Below are 26,530 nucleotides of genomic sequence, written 5' to 3' on the forward strand. Positions count from 1 at the left end.
TCTATCTATCATCTATTATCTATCTATCTATATATCTATCTATCTATCTATCTATCTATCTATCTATCTATCTATCTATCATCTCTACCATGTATTATCTATCTATCATCTATATCATCTATTATATATCTATCTATGTATGTATGTATCTATCTATCTATAAATCAATCATCTCTACCATCCATTATCTATCTATCTATCATCTCTACCATCTACTATCTATCTATCTATCTATCTATCTATCTATCTATCTATCTATCTATCATCTCTACCATCTATTATCTATCTATCTATCTATCTATCTATCATCCATACCATCTATTATCTATCTATCTATCTATCTATCTATCTATCTATCTATCTATCTATGTATCTATCTAGTCTATCTGTCTCTTTATCTATATATCTAACTAGGAAATCCTTTAGTATCCATTTACTGATCTGTCTATCTATCCATCTATATATCTATCCAATCTTTCTGATCTAACAATCTATCTATCTATTTTTTTATCTATCTATCTATCTGTCATCTATACAATCTACTATCTATCTATCTATCTATCTATCTATCTATCTATCTATCTATCTATCTATCTATCTATCATCTCTACCATCTATTATCTATCTATCTATCTATCTATCATCTCTACCATCTATTATCTATCTATCTACCATCTCTACCATCTATCTATCTATCTATCTATCTATCTATCTATTTATCATCTCTACCATGTATTATCTATCTATCATCTATATCATCTATTATATATCTATCTATGTATGTATGTATCTATCTATCTATAAATCAATCATCTCTACCATCCATTATCTATCTATCTATCATCTCTACCATCTACTATCTATCTATCTATCTATCTATCTATCTATCTATCTATCTATCTATCTATCTATCTATCATCTCTACCATCTATTATCTATCTATCTATCTATCTATCTATCATCCATACCATCTATTATCTATCTATCTATCTATCTATCTATCTATCTATGTATCTATCTATCAACCATCTCTACCATCTAGTATCTATCTATCTATCTATCTATCTATCTATCTATCTATCTATCTATCTATCTATCTATCTATCATCTATCTGTCTATAAATCATCTCTACCATATATTATCTATCTATCATCTATACCATCTATTATCTATTTATGTATCTATCTATCATCTCTACACTCTATTATCTATCTATCGTCTCTGCCATCTATTATCTATCTATCTATCTATCTATCTATCTATCTACTCCTCAAAGTCTATCTGTCTCTTTATCTATATATCTAACTAGGAAATCCTTTAGTATCCATTTACTGATCTGTCTATCTATCCATCTATATATCTATCCAATCTTTCTGATCTAACAATCTATCTATCTATTTTTTTTATCTATCTATCTATCTGTCATCTATACAATCTACTATCTATCTATCTATCTATCTATCTATCTATCTATCTATATATCTATCATCTCTACCATCTATTATCTATCTATCTATCTATCTATCATCTCTACCATCTATTATCTATCTATCTACCATCTCTACCATCTATCTATCTATCTATCTATCTATCTATCTATCTATCTATCTATCTATCTATCATCTCTACCATCTATTATCTATCTATTTATCTATCTATCATCTCTACCATATATTATCTATCTATCTATCTATCTATCATCTCTACCATATATTATCTATCTATCTATCTATCTATCTATCTATCTATCTATCTATCATCTCTACCATCTATTATCTATCTATCATCTCTATCAATCATCTATTATCTATCTATCTATCTATCTATCTATCTATCTATCATCTCTACCATCTATTATCTATCTATCTATCTATCTATCTATATATCTATATATCTATCTATCTATCATCTCTACCATCTATTATCTATCTATATATCTATAATCTCTACTATCTATCTATCTATCTATCTATCTATCTATCTATCTATCTATCATCTCTACCATGTATTATCTATCTATCTATCTATCTATCTATCATCTATATCATCTATTATCTATCTATGTATGTATGTATGTATGTATCTATAAATCAATCAATCATCTCTGCCATCCATTATCTATCTATCTATCTATCTATCTATCTATCTATCTATCTATCATCTCTACCATCTACTATCTATCTATCTATCTATCTATCATCTCTACCATCTATTATCTATCTATCATCCATACCATCTATTATCTATCTATCTATCTATCTATCTATCTATCTATGTATGTATGTATGTATCTATCTATCTATCAACCATCTCTACCATCTAGTATCTATCTATCTATCTATCTATCTATCTATCTATATATCATCTATCTGTCTATAAATCATCTCTTATCATCTATTATCTATCTATCGTCTATACCATCTATTATCTATTTATGTATCTACTGTATCATCTCTACACTCTATTATCTATCTATCAATCATCTCTACAATCTACTATCTATCTATCTATCTATCTATCTATCAATCATCTCTACAATCTACTATCTATCTATCTATCTATCTATCTATCTATCATCTCTGCCATCTATTATCTATCTATCTATCTATCTATCTATCTATCTATCTATCTATCTATCTATCTATCTATCATCTATTATATATCTATCTATGTATCTATCTATCTATCTATCTATCTATCTATCTATCTATCTATCTATCTATCATCTCTATCATCCATTATCTATTTATCATCTCTGCCATCTATTATCTATCTATCTATCTATAATCTCTACCATCTATTATCTATCTATCTATCTATCTATCTATCTATCTATCTATCTATCTATCATCTATCTATCTATGTATCTATCTCTCTATAAATCATCTCTACCATCTACTATCTATCTATCTATCTATCTATCTATCTATCTATCATCTATCATCTATCTGGGTATAAATCATCTCTGCCATCTATTATCTATCTATCTATCTATCTATCTATCTATCTATCTATCTATCTATCTATCTATTGTCTATACCATCTATTATCTATTTCTTTATTTATCTATCTATCATCTCTACCATCTATTATCTATCTATCTATCTATCTATCTATATATCTATCATCTCTATCAATCATCTATTATCTATCTATCTATCATCTCTATCAATCATCTATTATCTATCTATCTATCTATCTATCATCGCTACCATCTATTATCTATCTATATATCTATCATCTCTACTATCTATATATCTATCTATCTATCATCTATTATCTATCTATCTACCTATCTATCTATCTATCTATCTATCTATCTATCTATCTATCTATCTATCTATCTATCTATCTATCTATCATCTATTATCTATCTATCTACCATCTATCTATCTATCTATCTATCTATCTATCTATCTATCATCTCTACCATCTACTATCTATCTATCTATCTATCTATCTATCTATCTATCTATCTATCTATCATCTCTACCATCTATTATCTATCTATCATCCATACCATCTATTATCTATCTATCTATCTATCTATCTATCTATCTATCTATCTATGTATGTATGTATGTATCTATCTATCTATCTATCTATCTATCAACCATCTCTACCATCTAGTATCTATCTATCGATCTATCTATCTATCTATCTATCTATCTATCTATCTATCTATATATCATCTATCTGTCTATAAATCATCTCTTATCATCTATTATCTATCTATCGTCTATACCATCTATTATCTATTTATGTATCTACTGTATCATCTCTACACTCTATTATCTATCTATCAATCATCTCTACAATCTACTATCTATCTATCTATCTATCTATCTATCTATCTATCAATCATCTCTACAATCTACTATCTATCTATCTATCTATCTATCTATCTATCATCTCTGCCATCTATTATCTATCTATCTATCTATCTATCTATCTATCTATCTATCTATCATCTATTATATATCTATCTATGTATCTATCTATCTATCTATCTATCTATCTATCTATCTATCATCTCTATCATCCATTATCTATTTATCATCTCTGCCATCTATTATCTATCTATCTATCTATCTATCTATCTATCTATCTATAATCTCTACCATCTATTATCTATCTATGTATCTATCTCTCTATAAATCATCTCTACCATCTACTATCTATCTATCTATCTATCTATCTATCTATCTATCTATCTATCTATCTATCATCTATCATCTATCTGGGTATAAATCATCTCTGCCATCTATTATCTATCTATCTATCTATCTATCTATCTATCTATCTATCTATCTATCTATCTATTGTCTATACCATCTATTATCTATTTCTTTATTTATCTATCTATCTATCATCTCTACCATCTATTATCTATCTATCTATCTATCTATCTATCTATCTATCTATCTATCTATCTATCTATCTATCTATCTATCATCTCTATCAATCATCTATTATCTATCTATCATCTCTATCAATCATCTATTATCTATCTATCTATCTATCAATCATCTCTACCATCTATTATCTATCTATATATCTATCATCTCTACTATCTATATATCTATCTATCTATCATCTATTATCTATCTATCTATCTATCTATCTATCTATCTATCTATCTATCTATCTATCATCTCTACCATGTATTATCTATATATCATCTATACCATCTATTATCTATCTATCTATCTATCTATCTATCTATCTATCTATCTATCTATCTATCTATCTATCTATCATGTCTACACTCTATTATCTATCTATCAATCATTTCTACCATCTATTATCTATCTATCATCTCTACACTCTATTATCTATTTATTTATTTATTTATCAATCATCTCTACATTCTACTATCTATCTATCTATCTATCTATCTATCTATCTATCTATCTATCTATCTATCTATCTATCTATCTATCTATCTATCTATCTATCATCTCTACCATCTATTATCTATCTATCTGTCCAAGTTATCTGTCTATTTCTTATCTCAGTAATGTTCCCCTCTCCTATGATGTCTGGCTGGACAGCGGACATTGATCCGGACCGGGGCTCACACTGATGGTCGGGGTCGGGGTGACACTGATGAGCCGTGGTTGGGGTGACACAGTGCTGATCCTCGGGGAGAGAAGAGAGAAGGGGAGAGAAGAAGAGAGAAAAGTGGAGGAAAATGGAGCAGAAATGGTCGGAGATGAGATGTGCAGATAGGAGGGGAGAAGAGGCAGCGTGGAGAAGATCTCCGATGTATTATGTAAGGAAGGAGAGAGAAGAGGGTGAATGAAATAAATGTATTCAGGGAGAGGGGAGGGGAGGGGAGGGGAGGGTGCTTTGCCTGCGAGGTTCGGATCCAGGGAGAAGAGAAGGAATGAATAAGGAGGAGCGAAGGAAAGAAAATCAAAGCGGGAGGTGTATTGTAGAGATCGGTGCGGCAGTCGGGCTGGGAGTTCAGGAGGGAGCAGGGGACTTCTGACGAGGAATCCCGCTGATGATCACAGATCGCTCAGGAGACGCTCATTCCTGGGATCGCTGCTTTCCTCTCAACCTCTTTTGGTGTTGATGAGGATCTAGCTGTCATCCAACCTCCTCCATGAGATGAAGGGATAACCAGCAGCAGAATGCCGGAATTCATTTGGAGATCTGTGCTAATCCTTCAGGCGAGCACTGCCATCTACACAGCAGGTAAGTGATAACATGCTGGGGTACCCACCGCCCTCCAAACCGAACCCTTCATATGCCAGTCTGTGAAGGTTCTCATCTATCCAGGTCATGATATACTTTGCTCATCCAGGTGGTCCTGTCCTTTAATAGTGGAGACGTTTCGCAGCTCATCCAAGTAGCTTCCTCAAATGGAACTGTATGGACAAGGCTGGTGATGAAAGGACTTCTTTCAGACCACCCAAGTTTAAAGTCCAACTCCGGGAAAAGTAAAAAAAAATCTCTTGTAGTGGAGCTACCCACACACTGAAAGGGTTAAATGCTCATTTATGTCTAGGCTGGTGGTCCTCCTGTTTTTGCGGAACTACAAGTCCCATAAGCTGGTAAAATGCTCATTTAGGTCTAGGCTGGTGGTCCTCCCGTTTTTGCGGAACTACAAGTCCCATGAGGGGGTTAAATGCTCATTTAGGTCTAGGCTGGTGGTCCTCCAGTTTTTGCATAACTACAAGTCCCATAAGCTGGTTAAATGCTCTTGTATGTCTAGGCTGGTGGTCCTCCCGTTTTTGCGGAACTACAAGTCCCATAAGCTTGTAAAATGCTCATTTAGGTCTAGGCTGGTGGTCCTCCAGTTTTTGCATAACTACAAGTCCCATAAGCTGGTTAAATGCTCTTGTATGTCTAGGCTGGTGGTCCTCCCGTTTTTGCGGAACTACAAGTCCCATAAGCTGGTAAAATGCTCATTTAGGTCTAGGCTGGTGGTCCTACAGTTTTTGCGGAACTACAAGTCCCATAAGCTGGTAAAATGCTCATTTAGGTCTAGGCTGGTGGTCCTCCAGCTTATGCGGAACTACAAGTCCCATAAGCTGGTTAAATGCTCTTTTATGTCTAGGCTGGTGGTCCTCCCGTTTTTGCGGAACTACAAGTCCCATAAGCTGGTTAAATGCTCATTTAGGTCTAGGCTGGTGGTCCTCTAGCTTTTGCGGAACTACAAGTCCCATAAGCTGGTAAAATGCTCATTTAGGTCTAGGCTGGTGGTCCTCCAGCTTATGCAGAACTACAAGTCCCATAAGCTGGTTAAATGCTCTTTTATGTCTAGGCTGGTGGTCCTCCCGTTTTTGCGGAACTACAAGTCCCATAAGCTGGTTAAATGCTCATTTAGGTCTAGGCTGGTGGTCCTCCAGCTTTTGCGGAACTACAAGTCCCATAAGCTGGGTAAATGCTCATTTATATCTAGGCTGGTGGTCCTCCAGCTTTTGTGGAACTACAAGTCCCATGAGGGGGTTAAATGCTCATTTAGGTCTAGGCTGGTGGTTCTCCAGCTTTTGTGGAACTACAAGTCCCATGAGGGGGTTAAATGCTCATTTAGGTGTAGGTTGATGGTCCTCCAGCTTTTGCGGAACTACAAGTCCCTTGAGGTATTGCAAGACTGACAATTACAAGCACGACTCCCACAGGCTGAGGCATGATGGGACTTGTAGTTCCACAACAGCTGGAGGACCACCACTTTAACATCCCTGGGGGATGGCAAAACAATTTTACATACCAGATTATTTGCTTTTCTTGGTAGACCCCTATTCTTCACCAACGTCCTCCCATCCATTGTAGGGCTATAGGCTCCGCACCGGTCTTGGTGACGTCAGAATGCATCTGACCACCTGATCATAGGGGAGAAGAACTTGCCGGGACCGGTCTTGTAGCGCAAGAGGGGTTCATCATACCCTAGGTAGATTTGAGCAATCATTGAACCATTGAATGTGGGGCAGCTCCATCACAAGAGATGATTTCTACTTTCTCCAGGGTTCAGCTTTAACTTTCAAAATGCACAATGTGGACAGACTTGGCTGAAATTCCATTCTGGATGGAAAACAATGGCATTGGATAGGAGTAAAGTTCTGCAGCTCTGTTTAACCACTTGCTTACTGGGCACATATACCCCCCTCCTGCCCAGGTGAAATTTCAGCTTCCGGCACTGCGTCGCTTTAACTGACAATTGCGCGGTCGTGCGACGTGGCTCCCAAACATAATTGACGCCCTTTTTTTCCCCACAAATAGAGCTTTCTTTTAGTGGTATTTGATCACCTCTGCGGTTTTTGTTTTTTGCGCTATAAACAAAAAAAGCAACAATTTAAAAAACAAAATCAATATTTTTTACTTGTTGCTATAATAGCCCAATTTTTTTTTAATTTTCTCAGTTTAGGTCGATATGTATTCTTCTACATATTTTTGGTAAAAAAAAATAAAAAAAAACGCAATAAGCGCTTACAAAATATGGGACAGAATTATTATTATTATTATTTTTTTTTTTACTAGTAATGGCGGCGATCTGCGATTTTTTATTGGGACTGCGACATTATGGCGGACACATCGGAGACTTTTGACACATTTTTGGCGCCATTCACATTTATACAGCGATCAGCGCTATAAATATGCACTAATTACTGTATAAATGTGACTGGCATTGAAGGGGTTAACATTAGGGGGTGAGGAAGGGGTTAAATGTGTACCTGTATTGTGTTCTAACTGTGGGGGGTGACTGGGGGAGGTGACCGATCTATGTCCCTATGTACAAGGGACACAGATTGGTCTCCTCTCTCCCCTGACAGGACGTGGAGCTCTGTGTTTACACACAGAGCTCCACGTCCCTGCTCTGTCATTACCGATCGCGGGTACCTGGCGGACATCGCGACCGCCAGGCACGCGCATCGGCAGCTCGCGCGCCCTCCAGTGGCCGGAGGGATCCAGGACGTCATATGACGTCCTGTTGGATTTTCAGAGCCACAATGAAGCCGTCATTTTACAATGGCCCGGGGCTCAGGTGGTTAAAGGGTCACTCCTCCTTCACACAGCCTTCAGGCTATGGGTGATCTATAGTGAAATCTTCAAGGAATCTGTTATCCTTAAGGGACTTTAATGGGGAGACCTAAAGACTTGTTGGAACTGTTTTTTTTTTATGTTACATTTTCAAGTTCTGTTTCTGACAATTTGGAGTGTCATTTCTTTTCCTGCAAAGGTCACAAAAAAAGATAATAGGGCAGAGGGAGCAAAAAGCTCTTGTCATAGGAAATAAGCAGACAGGAGAAGATCAGTGGTCTGTCAATAGAACCCCAGAAGGATAAAAGAAGCTAGAAGGTGATTCAGGAGAAATAGCTGATGCATATATTTCTAAATGAATGTATGACCGATAGTGCAAATCAGGCTGATCTGTGATGACAACAGCGGTTCCGCTCACAATGGGAATGACAAAAGAATGAATAAAGTCGAGAGCAGCTGTCTGTTCTATCACACGCTCTTTTGCCAGTAAAGTCGTTGGAATTCTGTCAGTTCGGTGACAAAGTGACCGGTGTCACTCTCCAGCATAATGCCTGTCAAATCCCATGTGGCATTTGCTAATAGGTATCCAATCTCTCTGGCAGGATGGATGCTCAATATGACTGTGAATTTCAAAGCTGCTTTTCCATCCCAAAATGCCCTAAAGTTCTGTGAAAATGTCACTCAATGCTTTCTCCTATTTTAGAGGAACGGTGACACTTATCTAAATTGTTGTAAGTCATTTGGGGCCAAATTCACATAGAATTACGTTACTCCACAGCGGCGTAACGTATCCCATTTACGTTACACCGCCGCAGGTTTACAGCGTAAGTGCCTGATTCTCAAAACTCTTACCTGTAAACTTGCGGCGGTGTAACGTAAATGCTCTCGGCGCAAGCCCGCCCAATTCAAAATTCCCGCGCCGAACGTACTGCGCATGCTCCATCGGGTAAATTACCCGACGTGCATTGCGCTAAATGACGTCGCACGGACGTCATTTGTTTAGACGTTAACGTAAATGGCGTCCAGCGCCATTCACGGATGACTTACGCAAACGACGTGATTTTTTAAATTTCGACGCGGGAACGACGGCCATACTTAATATGGCTTAGAACACCTAGGGCTCAGCCCTAATTTTACGCGGCGTATCTCGACGGAAACGACGTAAAGTTAGATCGACGGGCAGCGCGTACGTTCGGGAATCGCCGTAACTAGTCATTTGCATATTCTACGCCGACCGCAATGGCCTCGCCACCTAGCGGCCGGCCTAGAATTGCATCCTTAAGATCCGACAGTGTAATTCAATTACACCTGTCGGATCTTAGGGCTAACTATGCGTAACTGATTCTATGAATCAGTCGCATAGTTACAACGGCCGGAACACAGAGATACGACGGCGTATCAGGAGATACGCCGTCGTATCTCTTCTGTGAATCTGGCCCTTAGGCTTTAGCATTGAAATAATGGTCAGGATGTGCAATATGTAACTCAAAGCAGCCAATCTGATTTTAATATACTAGGTAGATTAATAAATAAATAAATACGATTGGTTGGCTTATTACACTTTGCCCATTATTTGAATTTTTACATAAACCACATTTTGATAAAAAAAAAAAAAAAGAATTAAAGCGGAGCTCTGCCGTTAAAAGAATATTAAAAGCCAGCTGCTACAAATACTGCAGCTGCTGGATTTTAATATTAGGGGCCAGATTCTTGTATAATCTGCGGTGGCGTAGCGTAAGCCATTTACACTACGCCGCCGCAAATTACTGGAGCAAGTGCCGTATTCTCCAAGCACTTGCTCCTTAATTTGCGGCGGCGTAGTGTAAACGGCCCGTCGTAAGGCCGCGTAATTCAAAGGGGGCGGCTGAAAAATAGCCCAGTGCGCATGCTCTAGCTCATGATGGAAAACGTCAATGACGCCGACGTGAGCGTCATTGACGTAAAGTCGTATTCACAGACGACTTAGGAAAACGATGTAAACGACGGAAAAAGCCGACGTGGACCCGATGCCATACTTAACATGGCATACGACGGACCTACGTAAACTTGCCCCTCATATAGCAGGGGCAAGTTTACACTTACGTAAACGTCGTAAATTCACTGCGTCGTCCGCGCGTACGTTCGGGAATCTCTCGTAAATAGCTAATTTGCATAGACGACGGGGAAAACGACGAGGCGACACCTAGCGGCGGGAAAAAAAATTGCATTTAAGATCTGACAGCGTAAGAGCCTTACGCCTGTCAGATCTAAGGGATATCTATGCGTAACTGATTCTAAGAATCATTCGCATAGATAGGCCAGGCCAGATTAGGACTTACGATGGCGCAAATGGCGTTGCCCCGTCGTAAGCCTTTTAAGAATCTGGCCCTAGGACACTTACCTGTCCTGGAGTCCAGCGACGTGTGCAGCAGAAGATGAGCAATCGCTCGTCTATCTGCTGCCCCCACCGCCATCCTGGGTGAGGGAATCAGGAAGTGAAGCGCGCAGCGCCGTCCTCACTGGTCCCCGTTTTGTTCTGGGAGCCGTGTTTCCCAGAACACAACAGGCAGGGGCGGGAAGTGAAAACCTGCAGAGCGGACTCCCGGAAGTGGGTGTAAATACCTGTCAGGTATCTGCACCCCCCTCCCCCCTGAAAGGTGTCAAATGTGGGGGGGGGAGGGTTCAGATGAGTAGATGTTCCACTTTAGGGCGGAGCTCCGCTTTAAAGGATACCTTTACATATCTCTGGATACGATAAGGCAGGACAGTAAAATAAAAGCTTTGCTACCTCGTTTGTAATATTTTTGCTTGTGTGGGGTTTAAATGTGTCAGTTCCACCCAACAGTAAAGCCCTGTACACACGCTTGGTTTTCACGGTGGTAAAAATTCTGCCGTGAAAAGTTTGAGGGGAAAGCTGAGAACCTGGCAGGAAAACTGCCATGGAGCTTTGGCCGTGTGTGTATGCTCCATGGGCACTGCCTCGCAGTGTTTCCCATAGGGTATATGCATAGGTGTGCGCAGCCTGTTGCATTAGGGTGTGCACCTGAAAGCTCAAAAACACGGTACCGATCTCTCACCGTGTTCATTCAGAAAGGGAAGAAGCCGGTAAATGATATTACCCCTTCCCTCACTCATCCTGAAATATCATCTATATGTGCCCACTGCAGTAGCCAATGGGAGAGGAGAGAAGCCAGCCATGCTGTGGGAAGGGGCACCTGGCAGCAAGGGGAATCTGATTTGGGTGTGCCTGGGCACACCTGGCACACCCTGTGCGCACGCCTATGGGTATTTGTAAATCTGGCGGCAAAAAAACAGACGGAAAAATAGAGAGCAGGTTCTTTATTTTCCGGTCGGGATTCCCATCTGTTTTCCTGATGGAAAAACTGCTAGGAAGCATACACATGTCCGGTTTTCCCAGCCAAAAGCTCTCTTGGCAGTTTTCCTGGCAGGAAAACCGGTCGTGTGTACGGCACTTCAGTATGCAACGTATTCCCATTGCCTTTTTACTTATTCTATGGCCTCTTTCACACGGGACGGATCCATGATGATCCGCCCTGTGAACCTCCGCTTGCTCAGCAGGGATCACTCCGCTGATCCCCGCGGAGCCGCCGGATGACAGGGCGGTCCCCGCACACTGCGCAGGGACCACCCTGTCAGATCTCCGTTGTCCCCTATAGGGGGGGATTGGATGAACATGGACCTTCTGTCCATGTTCACCCGATCCGATCCGCAAACGGATGGAAAAATAGAGTTTTCTTCCGTCTGCGGAATCGGAGGATTGCGGACCCAGATGAGATCGGGTGTCAGCGGATGTTCATCTGCTGACACCTGCAATCTCATAGGGATCAATGTATGTCCCTTTTTCATCCGTGCATGGATGGATGAAAAAGCAGACATACGGTCCGCCCGTGTGAAAGAGCCCTATAGCTGCGTATAGTTTACCTATATTTGATGTTTGTACAGATTACATTCACAGATACTGTATGATGGTTTTAATTGGCATAACTGTGCATTTTAATTGTCATGATATAACAAGCTAAGCAGAACATTTCCTACAGGTCATAATGGATACTTCAAGAGTCCAAATTACCCCCATTGTGTGTGCAGGAGGGAGTTGTATAGGGACATTACATTATAAGAAACTAGCATGGTTTAAAATTCTCTGCAATGTGCTGCAGAATATTGAAATGAATAAAATAAGTATATAATGTTATAAAATGGATACAAATTATACTACTCTTTTTTGTATTTTAGTGGCTTTGTTTGCTGCCCTGTATTCCAATGTCAGACTCAAATTACATCTGAGCTTGTAAGAGAGAATCCAGCAGACTTAGCGGTTCATAATAAATGTATATATGGTGTATAGTACATCATTCATAGAATGAGATTTTCCTACTATGAAATGAGCACAGCACTAGAGCTCCATAGAATGCAACGTACAGCTAAAAGGCAGCGTGCCGGAGGAAACTCCAGGCAGGTTATAGATCCCAAGGGACGCATAATAGGGATGCTCACAATTAACACTTCCATGCTGCAGGCTAAACTTGTTGGCAAGCCACCATGATCAGAAACTTCTAAGTCACTTGTGTTCAACCTTTATTAAAATGAGGCCCCCACTGATTATTAAACGAGACAGGAAGCAATGATGAGACGCCGTGTCCTGTATATAATACAGCTCCATTGTTCTATAATAGACTCTATTAGGAGATCACTTCCTACATCTGGTTGATTTAGTTTGCAACTCTTGAAAATCATCAATGCTTTTTGCACCATTCCTTTCTATAAGAAGGAAATTGTCGTTTTTCTAGGACATTCAGCCATTATTCTAAATATTGTTTCTGGAACCACATATTGGCAGTGGGCTATTTTTCTGCATTTTTTCCAGCACAAAAAGAGGTCAAAATCCAACAGTGCAAAAATGTCCCTAGTATGTGCACCTGCTAATGTATCCCCAGCACTTAACTCTCTTCCAGGCTAAACCCTAAAACTTAAGCTGGTCATACTTAGTTAAAGTGAAGGCAAACTCCACTTTTGAACCTATAAGGCTTATCTTTAGGTACAGTGAATATCTCTTAAATTTGCACAGTTTAGGAGATACTCACAAGCGATGCTGCTGGTTGACGTCACTGGCACATGTGCTCTGAAGGGACAGCATACCTATGCCGTCTCTTCAGAGCTCCATGCCAGAGCCGAGCGCTCCCACGCCCAGGGCTGTCTTAATAAGAGGGCACACCTGGGCACTGCCCAGGGGCCCCAGCTGCATGGGGGCCCCTGCACTTTCCCCAAAGCAGCTGGTCTTTGAGAACGGGCTGCCCCAAAAATTTGGGCAGCCTGGGCTGCCCCTCTACATTCCAGATATCCCCCCAGCACTCTGACCCCTCTACACCCTATATATCCCCTACCTCCTACCTACTTGATTTATGTTTACCTGCACTCTCTCCATTGTAGGGGCCCCAGAACATTATTTTGCCCAGGGGCCCATGATGCTATTAAGACGGCCCTGCCCACGCCCATGTGCTGGAGTAACGGCACTGCGGCTCTGGCCATTCACAGCTGGAGCTTATGAACCCAGAAGGAAGACCAAGGGAACATGGCAGCATCAGGTATCCATGACAGCACTGTGCAGGATCTACTTTACAGGTAAGTCTGTCATAATGTACAAGTCTGCAGTGCATGCTAGTACATTATGACTTAACCCTGCCGGTGGTCCAGTTAATTTTTGTTTCAGTGGCAGTTTACTGCCACTTTAAAGAGGAAGTAAACCCTCTGAACAAAAATGGGAAAAATACAAACTCTGCAAGACAAAGGCATAATCAGCTAGTATGCATAGCATGGATGGTGATTGTCAGGAGGAGAGCCAGCCGGATCACACTATGGTGGGACTTTGTTTGGCAGCGGCCGGTGTTTTATATACAAGCTGTGTCATAGGAGGAGATCCGGCCAGCTGTTCTCACATTTAACAGTGTCATTTCATGAGATCATTTACAAGGGCGTGTTTGGGGGCGGACTTGTGGGCAGGATAGAGGGTTGTGGGGCAACTGGTGGCGAGTAACTCTTAAGGCCTGGATTTTTGTTCCTGTCCATCCATTCCAAAGATTTTCATAGCCCTTTCAAAGAGCACACCTAATCTGTTTTTTCTATTTTAATTAAAGGGAACCTGTGACCACCTGGTACTATTTAAAGTAGAATTCAGGTTTTAGCCTAGGTTCACACTGCTGTGAATTCAAAATCGCGCTAAAATGCGCGATTTTACGGCGATTTCGCGGCTGCGATTTTGCCACGATTTTGCCGCGATTTCGGCCGCAATTTAATGTATATCGCGGCCCGAAATCGCAAAAAGTAGTACAGGAACTACTTTTTGAAATTGCAGATGCGGCGTCGCACTGATTAGGACAGTGCCATTGCCGACAATTGCCGCCGATTTGAGATGCGATTTGACATGTCAAATCGCATCTTAAATCGTTCCAAATCGTACCCAGTGTGAACCAGGGCTTAATGTCACTTTAAAGTGAGGCAAACTAAAACCTTCAGGATGCTGCACCCGATAGGAGAGAGGGCTCAGAAGCAGAGGCGTCCCTAGGGGGGGGGCAGAGGGGGCCCTGACCCCCCAACATCATGCTGTGCCCCACCATGTGCCATTTGCAATTTTTGTATTTTGCTCCCCGAGAGGGAGAGCGATCCCAGTCAGCTCTGCGGGGGATTCCTCCCCCTCCCTCTGCTCGCCGACACTGCATAATGCAAGCGCTCACACAACCAGATATTCTAGCCTGGACCGTGTTTAAGTGTGTGCACTGCAGACTGCAGTACACTGTAATCACTGAACTACATTATCTCCATCCCTTCTCTCCCCCCCATCTGTCTCCCTCCCCTCTCCTGTTCTTTCAAAACATTCACAATTTACTTTCACTTTCAGTTAGGCAGATAATATACGGTGCAAATTTATTTCCTGCATCCACAGATTGCAGGAAAGAAACTTGCATGATTCCCCCATCAACAGACAGTGGTGACAGGGGAATATCCCTCCTGCCCAGCAATTATATTCTCCCGATAAACAGTGATTATCACTAGTGACTATACAGCAACCACTAGTGATAATTATAAGAGAATCTGCTCATTAATGGTTCAAATCTCAGCCAGTTTCTGCTGAACCAGCTGAGATTTAAACTGTCTATGGCTGGTCTTAGCTCTTAGGCAGCCCATACATTGATTAGCACTGTGGAGTGTCGGCTTTCTGGCGTGATCGGGCATGTGGGATTTCAAACACACCCGAGCCCATCTCTATTGGTTGTAGACAGTTGAGCTCCCTGCAGGTTGCTTAGCAGCAGTGGACCCTTCTCTGACATGCTGATCGGGATGCAATCCAGGTGATGCTCTTAGTCAAATCCTAGTCATAAATATCAGTGATTTTATTGATCAAAGCCCACACTTTACAGGCATAGAGCCCACATGGCTGCTGATCATACGGTTGATTATATTTATGTGGTTGTACTCTTGATGCTAATAAATACTGTGTTTATTAGATCTGACTGGGAGCATTACCTGTATCACATGCCGATCAGCATGTCAACAGAGAAGGTTATACAGCATTACTGCTGCTAGGTGACCAGCTGGGGGCTCAGCTCTCTATAACCAATAGTGCCAGCCTTCCCCTGCATGCACCCATAATGTCACCAGCAGTAGGTCCTAATAGACTGCTGCCGCTGCCAAGGAGACAGATGCCAGACCAGCGCTGTAAATAGCAGGGACAGGACAGCTGGGGATCCCCCACTGTGGCAGAACACCAGGGCCCGGTGACAAGACAACCTTTGCAACAATGATAGTTCTCCCACTGCTTTGGACCCTTATATTTTCTTGGTGTGCTGGTGACATATATCTTGTTTTCTGCCACCCTGGGGGGCCCCAGTATAGTAGGAAGGGAGCTCACTGCAGAACATGTGAAAGGGCCCATAGTGGGATCATAGTAAAGGGCCCCAGGAGATTATATATATATATATATATATATATATATATATATATATATATATATAATTGCATTTTATAGTTGGCCCCCCTACTTTTGTCCCTGTCCCCCCATGTGCCCCCCCTAAATATGAAAGCTGGAGACGCCACTGCTCAGAAGACAAGTATTTTAAAAATCTGATTGCTGTAGTTGCCAACATTTAAAAAAAAAATTCCAAGGGTACTTTTTTGCTGTGTGTACAGCCAGCCACTATAGGCAAAGAATGAACTTTAAGGCATCATACACCCGGACGTTTTAAAAAACGAGCTGTAAAGCTAGTACCGACGCCAGGAAAAAAGCGGCATTAAAAACGCAATTTTATCCACGTTTTGCATTGGCACCAATGCGCGTTTAGCCACGTTAGCTTTCAGCTGCGTTTCCCAGCCTCTATTCAAAATCAATGGTTTTCCTATGGAAGCCCATTGATTTGAATAGAAGTCGCACAAGAAGTCGGATCAAGATGATGACGTGGGGCGGGGCTACCCGATGATGCAATTTGGAGGCTACGCCCATTGTGACGTCACCGCCCGGAGCACAATGGGGCAATGATGTCACACGGGGCGTGGTCTCCAAATTACATCATTGGGCGGCCCCGCCCCATGCCAATATAAATCAATGCACATGTCGGACCCAGCATTACACCAGGAGATCGCGTCGAGTCAGCTTCGAAAGAAGAACAAAGGGAATAGACCCAGCAAAAGAGCGAGAAGACCCGGCAAAAGAGCTAGAAGACAGCGGAGAGAGGAGACACAGCAGAAGAGGGAGAAGACCATGTGGAGAGGGAGAAGAACCAGCAGAGGGGAGACAAAATCAGAAGAGACGCTGGAGCTTATTTAATAAATTACTTTAAAAACCTCTGTAGTGTTTTTATTTCTTAACTCTTTTTTGGAGTGAATGGGTAGGGGTACAATGTACCCCATACTCATTCACTTAGGGTGGAAGGTCAGGATCTGGGGCTTCCAGATTCCGATAAGCACTCCGACCAGCTAAATACCTATACTCTACAATGTATAATGAGAAGTTTACTGTTAAAAGAGTTTTTTAATTATCCTGAACCTGATTGGGTATTTTAGGTGAACACAGCCTACGGTGCGAATGACTCTATTGGTAGATCAGCAGCATGGAGGAAGATTGAAATATTTCCATAGTAGATAGTACAGTGATCTGCTGTGCTTCATAATTAATGAAAGTGTACAAATGGATAAATAAGACAGCCTCACATGAATAAATAATAAACAAGTTATAATTACAGTTTCTGATCTTTAATTGTCAAGTTCTTGAAATAGATGTTGCTAGTAATCCATATATTTTCTTTTGTGACTTTTTATTTCCTTTTGATTTTTTTTTTTATTTGAAATTAATGTTTTATTTGTAGTTTACTATTTTGTAATTAAAGATGTTGATCATAGTTATGCCTATTTAAAAATATAATTATATTCCATTTTCAGAAAATGATGTTGCATTTACATAGGTAAAATGTTATCATTCACATAAGTTTAGAGTTGCTCAGGTTCAGACATTCTTTTGTACCAGGTCTGATGAATATGAAAATACATTATTTACCATTTCTGTTGTATTGGTGTGTTGGCAAACCATAGACTCGCAGGATTTACTATGCATGGGGAATATACAGTATGTGGAATTGTGCACAGCCCTGAGAGTATACATAGGGATGATTCGCTAACAAATCTGAATTACCTGTAGCGCTACCCCCGGAGGAGCCGCTGGTTAAATTTGGGATAAGCGTATTTAAGTTACCTCTGGGATGTGTCTAGGGTTGATGACGGCAATGAGAGCAGTAATAGAATGTCCAGGCTGTTGGTTGACGTTTTTAATGCTTTATTTTTCCGGTCAACACGACCAACATGTCAACTTGAGGTAGACAGGACAGGTTGGTGAAAGAAGAATGAACTTCGCAGAATCAGGCTATGGATAAGTAAAAGCAGTTCTGCTTTTACAGCAACTCTTTCCTTGTCGCCACTTCAGCTTAAGTGGGTAAAGTGCCCCTGGACAGGTCCCCCTCACGAACCTGGCAGCCAGAGCGCCACTTAGAAGTCTTTGCCACAGAGTTGGCTCTAATTACATATTGGGTTTAAAGATAAGACCTCTGCCACAGGCCTAGTACTTGAAAGTTTGAAGGGTAGAGCGAATCTTCCCAGGGCCCGTGATGTGCGCACACCCTAAAGGTGGGTGCCGCACCTGGAACCAGGAACCCGCGAAAAGACCCAAACCAATGGCCTCCGCCACAGAAATACCCCTCCCCAGCATGCACAGCGAGGTCCATCTCCTCTCATTGGCTGCTGGAAAGAAGTGGCTCAGCCTGGACCCCTCTGGCGCCATCTGCCATCCAGAGATGAAACTGCCTCCCTGGACGCACAGACTGACCCACAGGACAATCCAGGATTGGCAACAGCCAAATTTAACAAATCAATGAATGAGAGCAAGTAACTCTCTTTTGTTCCCCACTAAATTTAGTATGGCACCTGTACTGAAAAGTACACAGGCGCTACATACCTATCAGCATATACTAAAGCATTTAGACATATAACTCTGTGGTGGTTTACCTAAAAAAAAAAAAATTCTAATGTTTTTGAGCTGTCTGATGTTTATTACCTATTTTGTATTTGTGTTTCTTGCAGTGGTATTATATTATATGAATTGTACATGAATATCACTAATGCTGACTATACACTATACAATCTGATTGTACAATCTATTTTAGCTCTACCATCAGCTATGTAGTACAGGGGCCTGTCGATAAATCTACAAAAACATACAATGCCATCTACTCTGCCCCGAGCTACAGTATGGTGTCTGTCAGATGTTCTAAGAAGATTTGACGAAGCAGCTAAACTGTACGGCGCCGCGATCGTACATTTCCGGTCGAATGCTTCGCCCACAAGCTATTGTAGAATTTTAATGTTGTTTGACTAGTGATAAATATAATTTATTTATTATTATTACTAGTCAAACAACATTAAAATTCTTCTATAGCCTATGGGCGGAGAATTTGACCGTAAATATCCGCTCGCTGTGATCGTATGTTTTTAGCTGCTTCGTCGAATCTTTATGTCTCTATAACGTTGAATCTTTTCTCTCTTGGACTAATAGAGTTAAGCTTAGGCACATTAAACCGCAGGTTCGATAGACACAGATCACTATTGTCACCGCCATGTCAAATCTTCTATCTATCTATATCATACTGTTGTCGCAATGATACGAAAATATAATGGATACGAAAGTAAAGCATTTTTTTATTTCAGATCTTTCAGATTTTGGATTTTGCGCGTTCGTTATCGTTTTTTTTAAAACGAATGTGAAAATCCCAGAAATTCGGACGAAAATGCATTCGGACGATAATGAATGCACATATCTAATGTACATATACACATTGCTGTTTCTTTACTAAAGGCAAATCCACTTTGCACTACAAGTGCACTTGGAAGTGCAGTCGCTGTAGATCTGAGGGGGACATGCAAGGAAAAAAAAAAAAACAGCATTTTAGCTTGCACGTGATTGGATGATAAAATCAGCAGAGCTTCCTCTCATTTCAGATCTTCCCCTCAGATCTACAGTGACTGCACTTCCAAGTGCACTTATAGGGCAGAGTGTATTTGCCTTTAGTAAATAAACCCCAATGTGTCATTTACAGGCAGATTTTAGAGCAGCGTTTAGGGGCCCAAATACATGCCCCAAAAAACGCTTTGTTCAGAGCAGTTTATCAGCATAATTTATGCCCATGCATGCATAAATGTGCACAGGCACATGCGTATGAGCGTAAATGTATACCAATGGCCAGAATAAATGAATATCGTGGTCACTAGAATGCATCTATGCTCAACTCAATACACACATAAACAGACATACATACGCAACATTAGAGGCAAAAAAATAAAAATAGCATATTTGGAGCATAAATTTATTCACATGTGTACATAAGGCCTAAAAAGTGGAAGAAAACCCTAACTATAACTATTCTTAAAAATGCCCCCCCCCTCCCCCCTCCGATCTGTGTACCTCCTATTTGTGTATTAATCTATTGTATTTACAATCTGCTCTGTCTGGTCACATGATTCTGCAGCTCTGTGTAAGGGGGTGCTCGACAACAGCTGTGAATTGCAGAAACTGTGATGTTACCCATAGGCTCACATTAGGGTGACCACGTGTCCCGGATTGCCCGGGACAGTCCCGCATTTTGCAGGTCTGTCCCAGGTACCTTTATTCAAGGACAATACAGTGTCCCGGAATGAAACTGACACAGCTACCCCCCGGGCCAATCTGATGCCCCCAAAAAAGGCTGCCACATCACCGCTTTACTTACTGACAGTACTTGCCCTGGCCAGAAATGCCTGGAGGAGCACAATCCCTGCCCCCTGCTTGTGATTGGAGAAATCATAAATCCCGCCTCTTGTGTCCAATCACTGTGCTGAACCAGAGCGGATTAAAAATAGGTAAACTGCACTTGCAGAGTGCACAGTCTGTTTGCCTATAGTAAATCAACACCTTCAAGTCCCACCTGGCACCGTGGCAGATACAGTTGTTCTCAATGGATTAAAGGTGTGGTGACATCACCGCGCTGGCATTCCATTAATACTTCCTCTAGTCCTGTAAAAACCTATTCACAAAAGCATTAGAAGATTGGGAAAGGGAAAAAGATCACAACTTTGATTCGTAACGATTAATCGTGCAGCTCTAGAATGAGTGCATTTAATATTTTGCAATATGGTTTAAATATAAAACGGTTGCATGTATCTCTTTGTTTGGGTAATTTGTAGCCATTGGTATAGTAATCTATTAATTTAACTGCATGTTGCTCACTCATATCGCAAAAAATGTAACAAAGCCTACATTAGAACATGGCACTTCACTGCAGAAGTGCTTGGAGCCTATTCTGGCTATTGTGGATGTGAATTGTTATGAAGTGCCTCATAGCTCATTCTTTTTCAGTGAAAACACTAATAAATACACATCGATCCATCAGTGTATGAGTTATATACAAACTGCAAAGCGGCATTAGGCATGCTAATAAAATCCTAGAGAAACCACTTGAGCCTTTCCGAAATAAGGCTGAGAACCTTTATTTGTCTTCCCGTACTGTCTTCTTTCCATCATCTATATTATAGTCTAAGCATGGACATGAACACACATAGCGAACACTCACTTCTAAAAGATAATTACACACCTCATTTTAATCCCTGCAATAGGTGAACAGTAAACTGCCAGTTATCTCTTCACCTAAGTGGAGTAGATCTTTCTACCCAGCAATCTATCATCTGTCAGTCTTCCTTGTGCAATACACTAAAATGTTACAAAATGCTTTTCCATTCTTTTCTGGCAAGCAAGGGCTTTAGTATCCTTGCAAGGGCTTGGCTTCATGAGTAATTGCAGAATAAACTTTGACCTTTAGTACCTGCAAAGAAAATAATATCTAAACCCAAGAACAAAAATATCATATATTGTAGCTTACCAGTACTTAGATGTTCTGGCTGAATTGTTTTTCTTTTAAATTTACCTGGTGATCCTGCCTATAACCCACTTTTCTGTCCTTGTATGACAACACTAAAATTTCGTACACAAGCTCGGTTTACTCGGCAAGAACCAGCAAGAAAACTGCTGGCAGACCTTTCTTGCCGAGTAAGCCGTGCGTGTGTACGAGGCTTTCAGGTTTCTTGTCAAGAAAACTGCCCAAAATCTAGACATGTTCTCTATTTTCTCGTTGTGAGATTCTCGGCAGTGTTTTCCTGCCGAGAAACCCCAGAGTGTGTATACTTACCTGTCTCTGTGTAAACCCGGGCATGCTGGAAATGAATTTGACGCATGCGCGAGATGCTAGGCATAGGTAGGGTGTAGCAAGATGGCGGCGATGGCATTGAATGTGACGAGCGCATGCTCGTCGTAGTCGATGACGTCACCACGTTTATTCCATTCAAAAGAACGACGGTTCCTGACGAGATTCTGGCCCGCATGTACAGGGCTTTAAGCCCAATTCCGGGCAACTAAGAAATGATTGTAGAGCCCACGCTGCATTGGTTAATAGCTTGTTTTGTCTAGCGGAGAAGAGAAACAGTTTTATGACCTGATCCTCAACTCCCCCAGCAAATGGCGCTCCTCCACACTCTGGTGGGACTGTTCCTTGGTATCATCACATCTAATGCAGGGCAAAGAACCCTGCTTTGATCTTGATGATATCAGGATCCTAGACCACTGGAGCATGGGGAGAAGTAGATGTGGGGAATGGTCTAGCTGCAGGGAGCAGTGGATGACTGGATAAGTAAATCTCCTTTTTGTTCCCCTAGAACAGTCATTTTAAAACTATGTTACGCGGCACACTAGTATTCCGCCACGTGAGATTTGCAGGTGTGCCGCGGGAGTTTTGAAAAAGATTTAAAATTGCTAGCGATTGGAAAACTTGAACATATCGAAAAATGTAATGGTAAATCAATGTCGCAAAAGTTAAAAAAGTTATATACAGTAAAACCTTGGTTTGTGAGCATAATTTGTTCCAGAAACATGCTTGTAATCCAAAGAACTTGTATATCAAAGCATTTTTTTACAGGGTATAAAAGAGAAGAGAGGCACCTCTAAGTGTAGAAATACATTGCTAAATGTTGTACCTTCATTAAATGTAACCATATTGCTACACTTAGAGGCTCCCCTCTTCTTTTTTATACTCAGTTGTGACATTACGCTACTCTTATAACAAGACATCATTTGTTTATCAAGGCAAAATGTATTAAAACATTTTGCTTGTTTTGCAAAACGCTCTCAAACCAAGTTACTCTCAAACCAAGGTTTTACTGTATAATAAAAAGGCAATCTCTGTCAGTCTGTCATTCATCGGTTCCTTTCTTAACGCAAGACTTGTGTGAGGCCTCGTACACACGACCGAGAATCTCGACATAAAAGAAACATTGTTTTCCTCGACGAGTTTCTTTTCAGGCTTGTCGAGAATCTTGTCAAGCTTTCTTTGCGTACACACTGTCAAGACAAAATCTCGTCGTTCTCAGGCCTCGTACACACGACCAGTTTCCTCGGCAGAATCCATCAAGAAACTTGGTGGGAGAGTTTTTTTGCAGAGGAAACTGGTCGTGTGTACATTTTTCATCGAGGAAACTGTCGAGGAACTCGTTGAGCCAAAAAGAGAGCAAGTTCTCTTTTTCCTCGATGGGAGTCAAATTGGCTAGCCGAGTTCCTCGTCGGGCTGGTTTCTGACGAGAAACTCGAGCGTGTGTATGCTAAGGAACCCACGCTTGCTCATAATAAAGTATGAGACGGGAGGAAATGTAGCATTTGTAATGGAGAGAACACATTTTTAAAGCTGTAACAGACTGAAAAGTGCAAATAGTCTCTTACCAAACTTTTACTTAACACGCAAACACATGAGATTAGCAAAAGCAGCCCCAAGAGTTGTGCAAGTGGAATCAAACTTCCCCTGCCGTCCTATGTGTTGTAGTCACAGCGTTTGAGAACGAGGAGATTTTGTCTTGACTGTGTGTACGCAAAGCAAGCTTGTCGAGTTCCTCGACAAGCCTAACAAGGAACTCGACGAGGAAAATTATGTGTTTCGCCCGACGAGTAACTCGGTCGTGTGTACGAGGCCTCAAACGCGGTGACGTACAACACGTACAACGACACTATAAAGGAGAAGTTCGATTCCACTGGCACCACCCTTGGGGCTGCTTTTGCTAATCTCATGTTACTGCGTGTTAAGTAAAAGTTTGATAAGAGACGATTCACGCTTTTCAGTCTGTTACAGCGTGACAAATGTGCTATCTCTATTACGAACGCTACTTTTACCGAAGGTGCGCTCCCATCTCATACTTTATTCTGAGCATGCACGGGTTTCTAAGCATACACACGAATGTGTTTCTTGTCTTAAACCAGCCCGACAAGAAACACGACAAGGAAATTGAGACTCCCGACGAGAAAAAAAAGAACATGTTCTCTTTTTTTTTACGTTGAGATCCACATACATACACACAAACATACACACGACCGGTTTCCTCGGCAATAAACCTCTGCCACCAATTTTCTTGATGGATTTTGTCGAGGAAAACGGTCGTGTGCACGAGGCCTGAGAATTCAAGGTAACCCGATCACTCTAATTATATTATAATAATAAAGACCGTTCCATTTGTTTGTTCCAATTGTTGACTTTGGAGCCTCGCTTCAATCTGATTTGCTCTTGAAAGCAGGCACATCCTTCACATAAAATTTTAAAGTAAATATATAAGTAAAAATAAATAATTTCTTCACCACAAAAATTGTTAAATCTTTTCAGATGTGACATGAATTTTTTTTGATCTTTTTGGTGCGTGGCAAAATAAAAAAAGTTTGGGAAACACTACCCTAGAACAAAACAAGCAATGGAACCTTGCAGTGCAGGGACAGCCCCACTTCAAGGGATAATTTTTTAGTTGGACGGAGTTGGGCTTTAATCTACAGGAGGGGTCTCCAAACTGCCAGATGAAGCCCATTGCTACCCTTTATCCGGTTATGGGGCACTGTTCTTCCCACTGACACCAACAATGGAGCACTATTTCTACCAATGATGGGATGTTAATACTCCCACTAATCCCAATGATGTGGCACTACTCCTCCTTCTACTGAAAACTGATCTTGAGACCATGTTTATTCTCACTGATGCTGGGCCTTGGACATTGTCTACCCTTATTTGCCACAATCCGACCCCATTAAAGTCTGGAGGACAGGAAACTGGCTCTTTGTTTGAAAAGTTTGGAAACCCCTATTCTCCTATTCACCATAAGTAAGAGAGGGCATATTCTGTAGGTACAGGTTGCTGTGAGCACCCCAATCCACTGCCATTTTGAGAATGAATCTCCCACTTAAGGGGCTCAATCGCAGGTTTCAATGCCCCTCAATTGCAAGCCTATGCAAGGAATCACATACACTTTAAAATGGTAGTAAACTGCCAGTGATTTAAGAAAATGTTTAAACCTGCAAGGCAAAGTTATAATGTGCTGGTATGCATCGCATACTAGTACATTATGTTAAACTTACCTTAGAATGAAGCCCTTCCAGCATCGAGCTGTCACTGCTGACAGGAATTCCATCTTCACCCGTCTTCCTCCTGGGTTCCCAGACTCTGTGTAGGTGACCAGAGCCGCGATGATGCCACTCCCATGCATAAGTGCGGGAGACGCCGTTTACCGCACAGGACTTATTCATTCATTTATGGGAGTTTACTCCCACTTTAAGCTTATTTTTAGTAGACTACCACAATTAATTGTGCATAACTGCTATAATGTATGTACCGTATTTATCGGCGTATACCGTGCACTTTTTTGCCCTGAAAATCAGGGCAAAATCGTGGGTGCGCGGTATACGCCGATACCCGCTTTCCCGCGCCGAGTTTTGAATACTGTGCCGACATATACCGAGCGCAGTACACTCGGGTATAGTCGGCCAGTCTCGGCACCTTCCGCGCTGACGTCCCGGACGTACAGGACATGAGCGCGAGTGTTGCCGAGCCTGCCCGACAATACACGAGTGTACTGCGCTCTGTATATGTCAGCGCAGTATTCAAACTCGGCGCGGGAAACGAGCGGGGAGGACGCGAGGACGCCGCAGAAGGACGCCGGACCCGACGAAGAGGACACCCGAAGCCGCAGAAGGACGCCAGACCCGACGAAGAGGACACCCGAAGCCGCAGACGGACGCCGGACCCGACGAGGCCGCCGATGGACGCCGCGCAAGACACCATAACTGTAAGTACAAAATAAACTTTTTTTCCACAGGATTGGGGGCCACTTTAGGGGTGCGTGGTATACGCGGGAGCGCGTTATACCGCAATAAATACGGTAATGTAAACTCAGTCACTGATGTAATATGTATTTAGATATTTACAGAGAGACTGATGGTGGTTGAGTTTAAGACAGGATGAGAGTCTTGTCACTTGTGGTACCACCACAGCGCCTCTTGTCTCATGTGGTACCAACACAGCTCCTCTTGTCTGATGTGGTACCACCAAAGCTCCTCTTGTCTCATGTGGTACCACCACAGCTCCTCTCGTCTCATGTGGTACCACCACAGCCCCTCTT

At 41.4% G+C, this 26,530-nt stretch overlaps 1 protein-coding gene across 2 annotated transcripts in view; it reads left to right on the plus strand.

The window, feature by feature from the left end:
- The first annotated feature begins 5,358 nt into the window (after positions 1-5,358).
- LOC120915267 (carbonic anhydrase-related protein 10-like) overlaps positions 5,359-26,530 on the plus strand; it is a 519,204-nt gene continuing 498,032 nt past the window's right edge. Inside the window, exon 1 of one of the 2 annotated variants that reach the window (XM_040325646.1) lies at positions 5,359-5,704. In XM_040325646.1, the coding sequence (XP_040181580.1) occupies positions 5,641-5,704 (64 nt within the window). In that variant the 5' untranslated portion in view covers positions 5,359-5,640. The remainder of the gene's footprint in view (positions 5,705-26,530) is intronic. The other variant, XM_040325644.1, reaches the window with a different exon arrangement.

Source organism: Rana temporaria, chromosome 10 (genome assembly GCF_905171775.1).
Source record: "Rana temporaria chromosome 10, aRanTem1.1, whole genome shotgun sequence".
Lineage (NCBI taxonomy): Eukaryota > Metazoa > Chordata > Amphibia > Anura > Ranidae > Rana > Rana temporaria.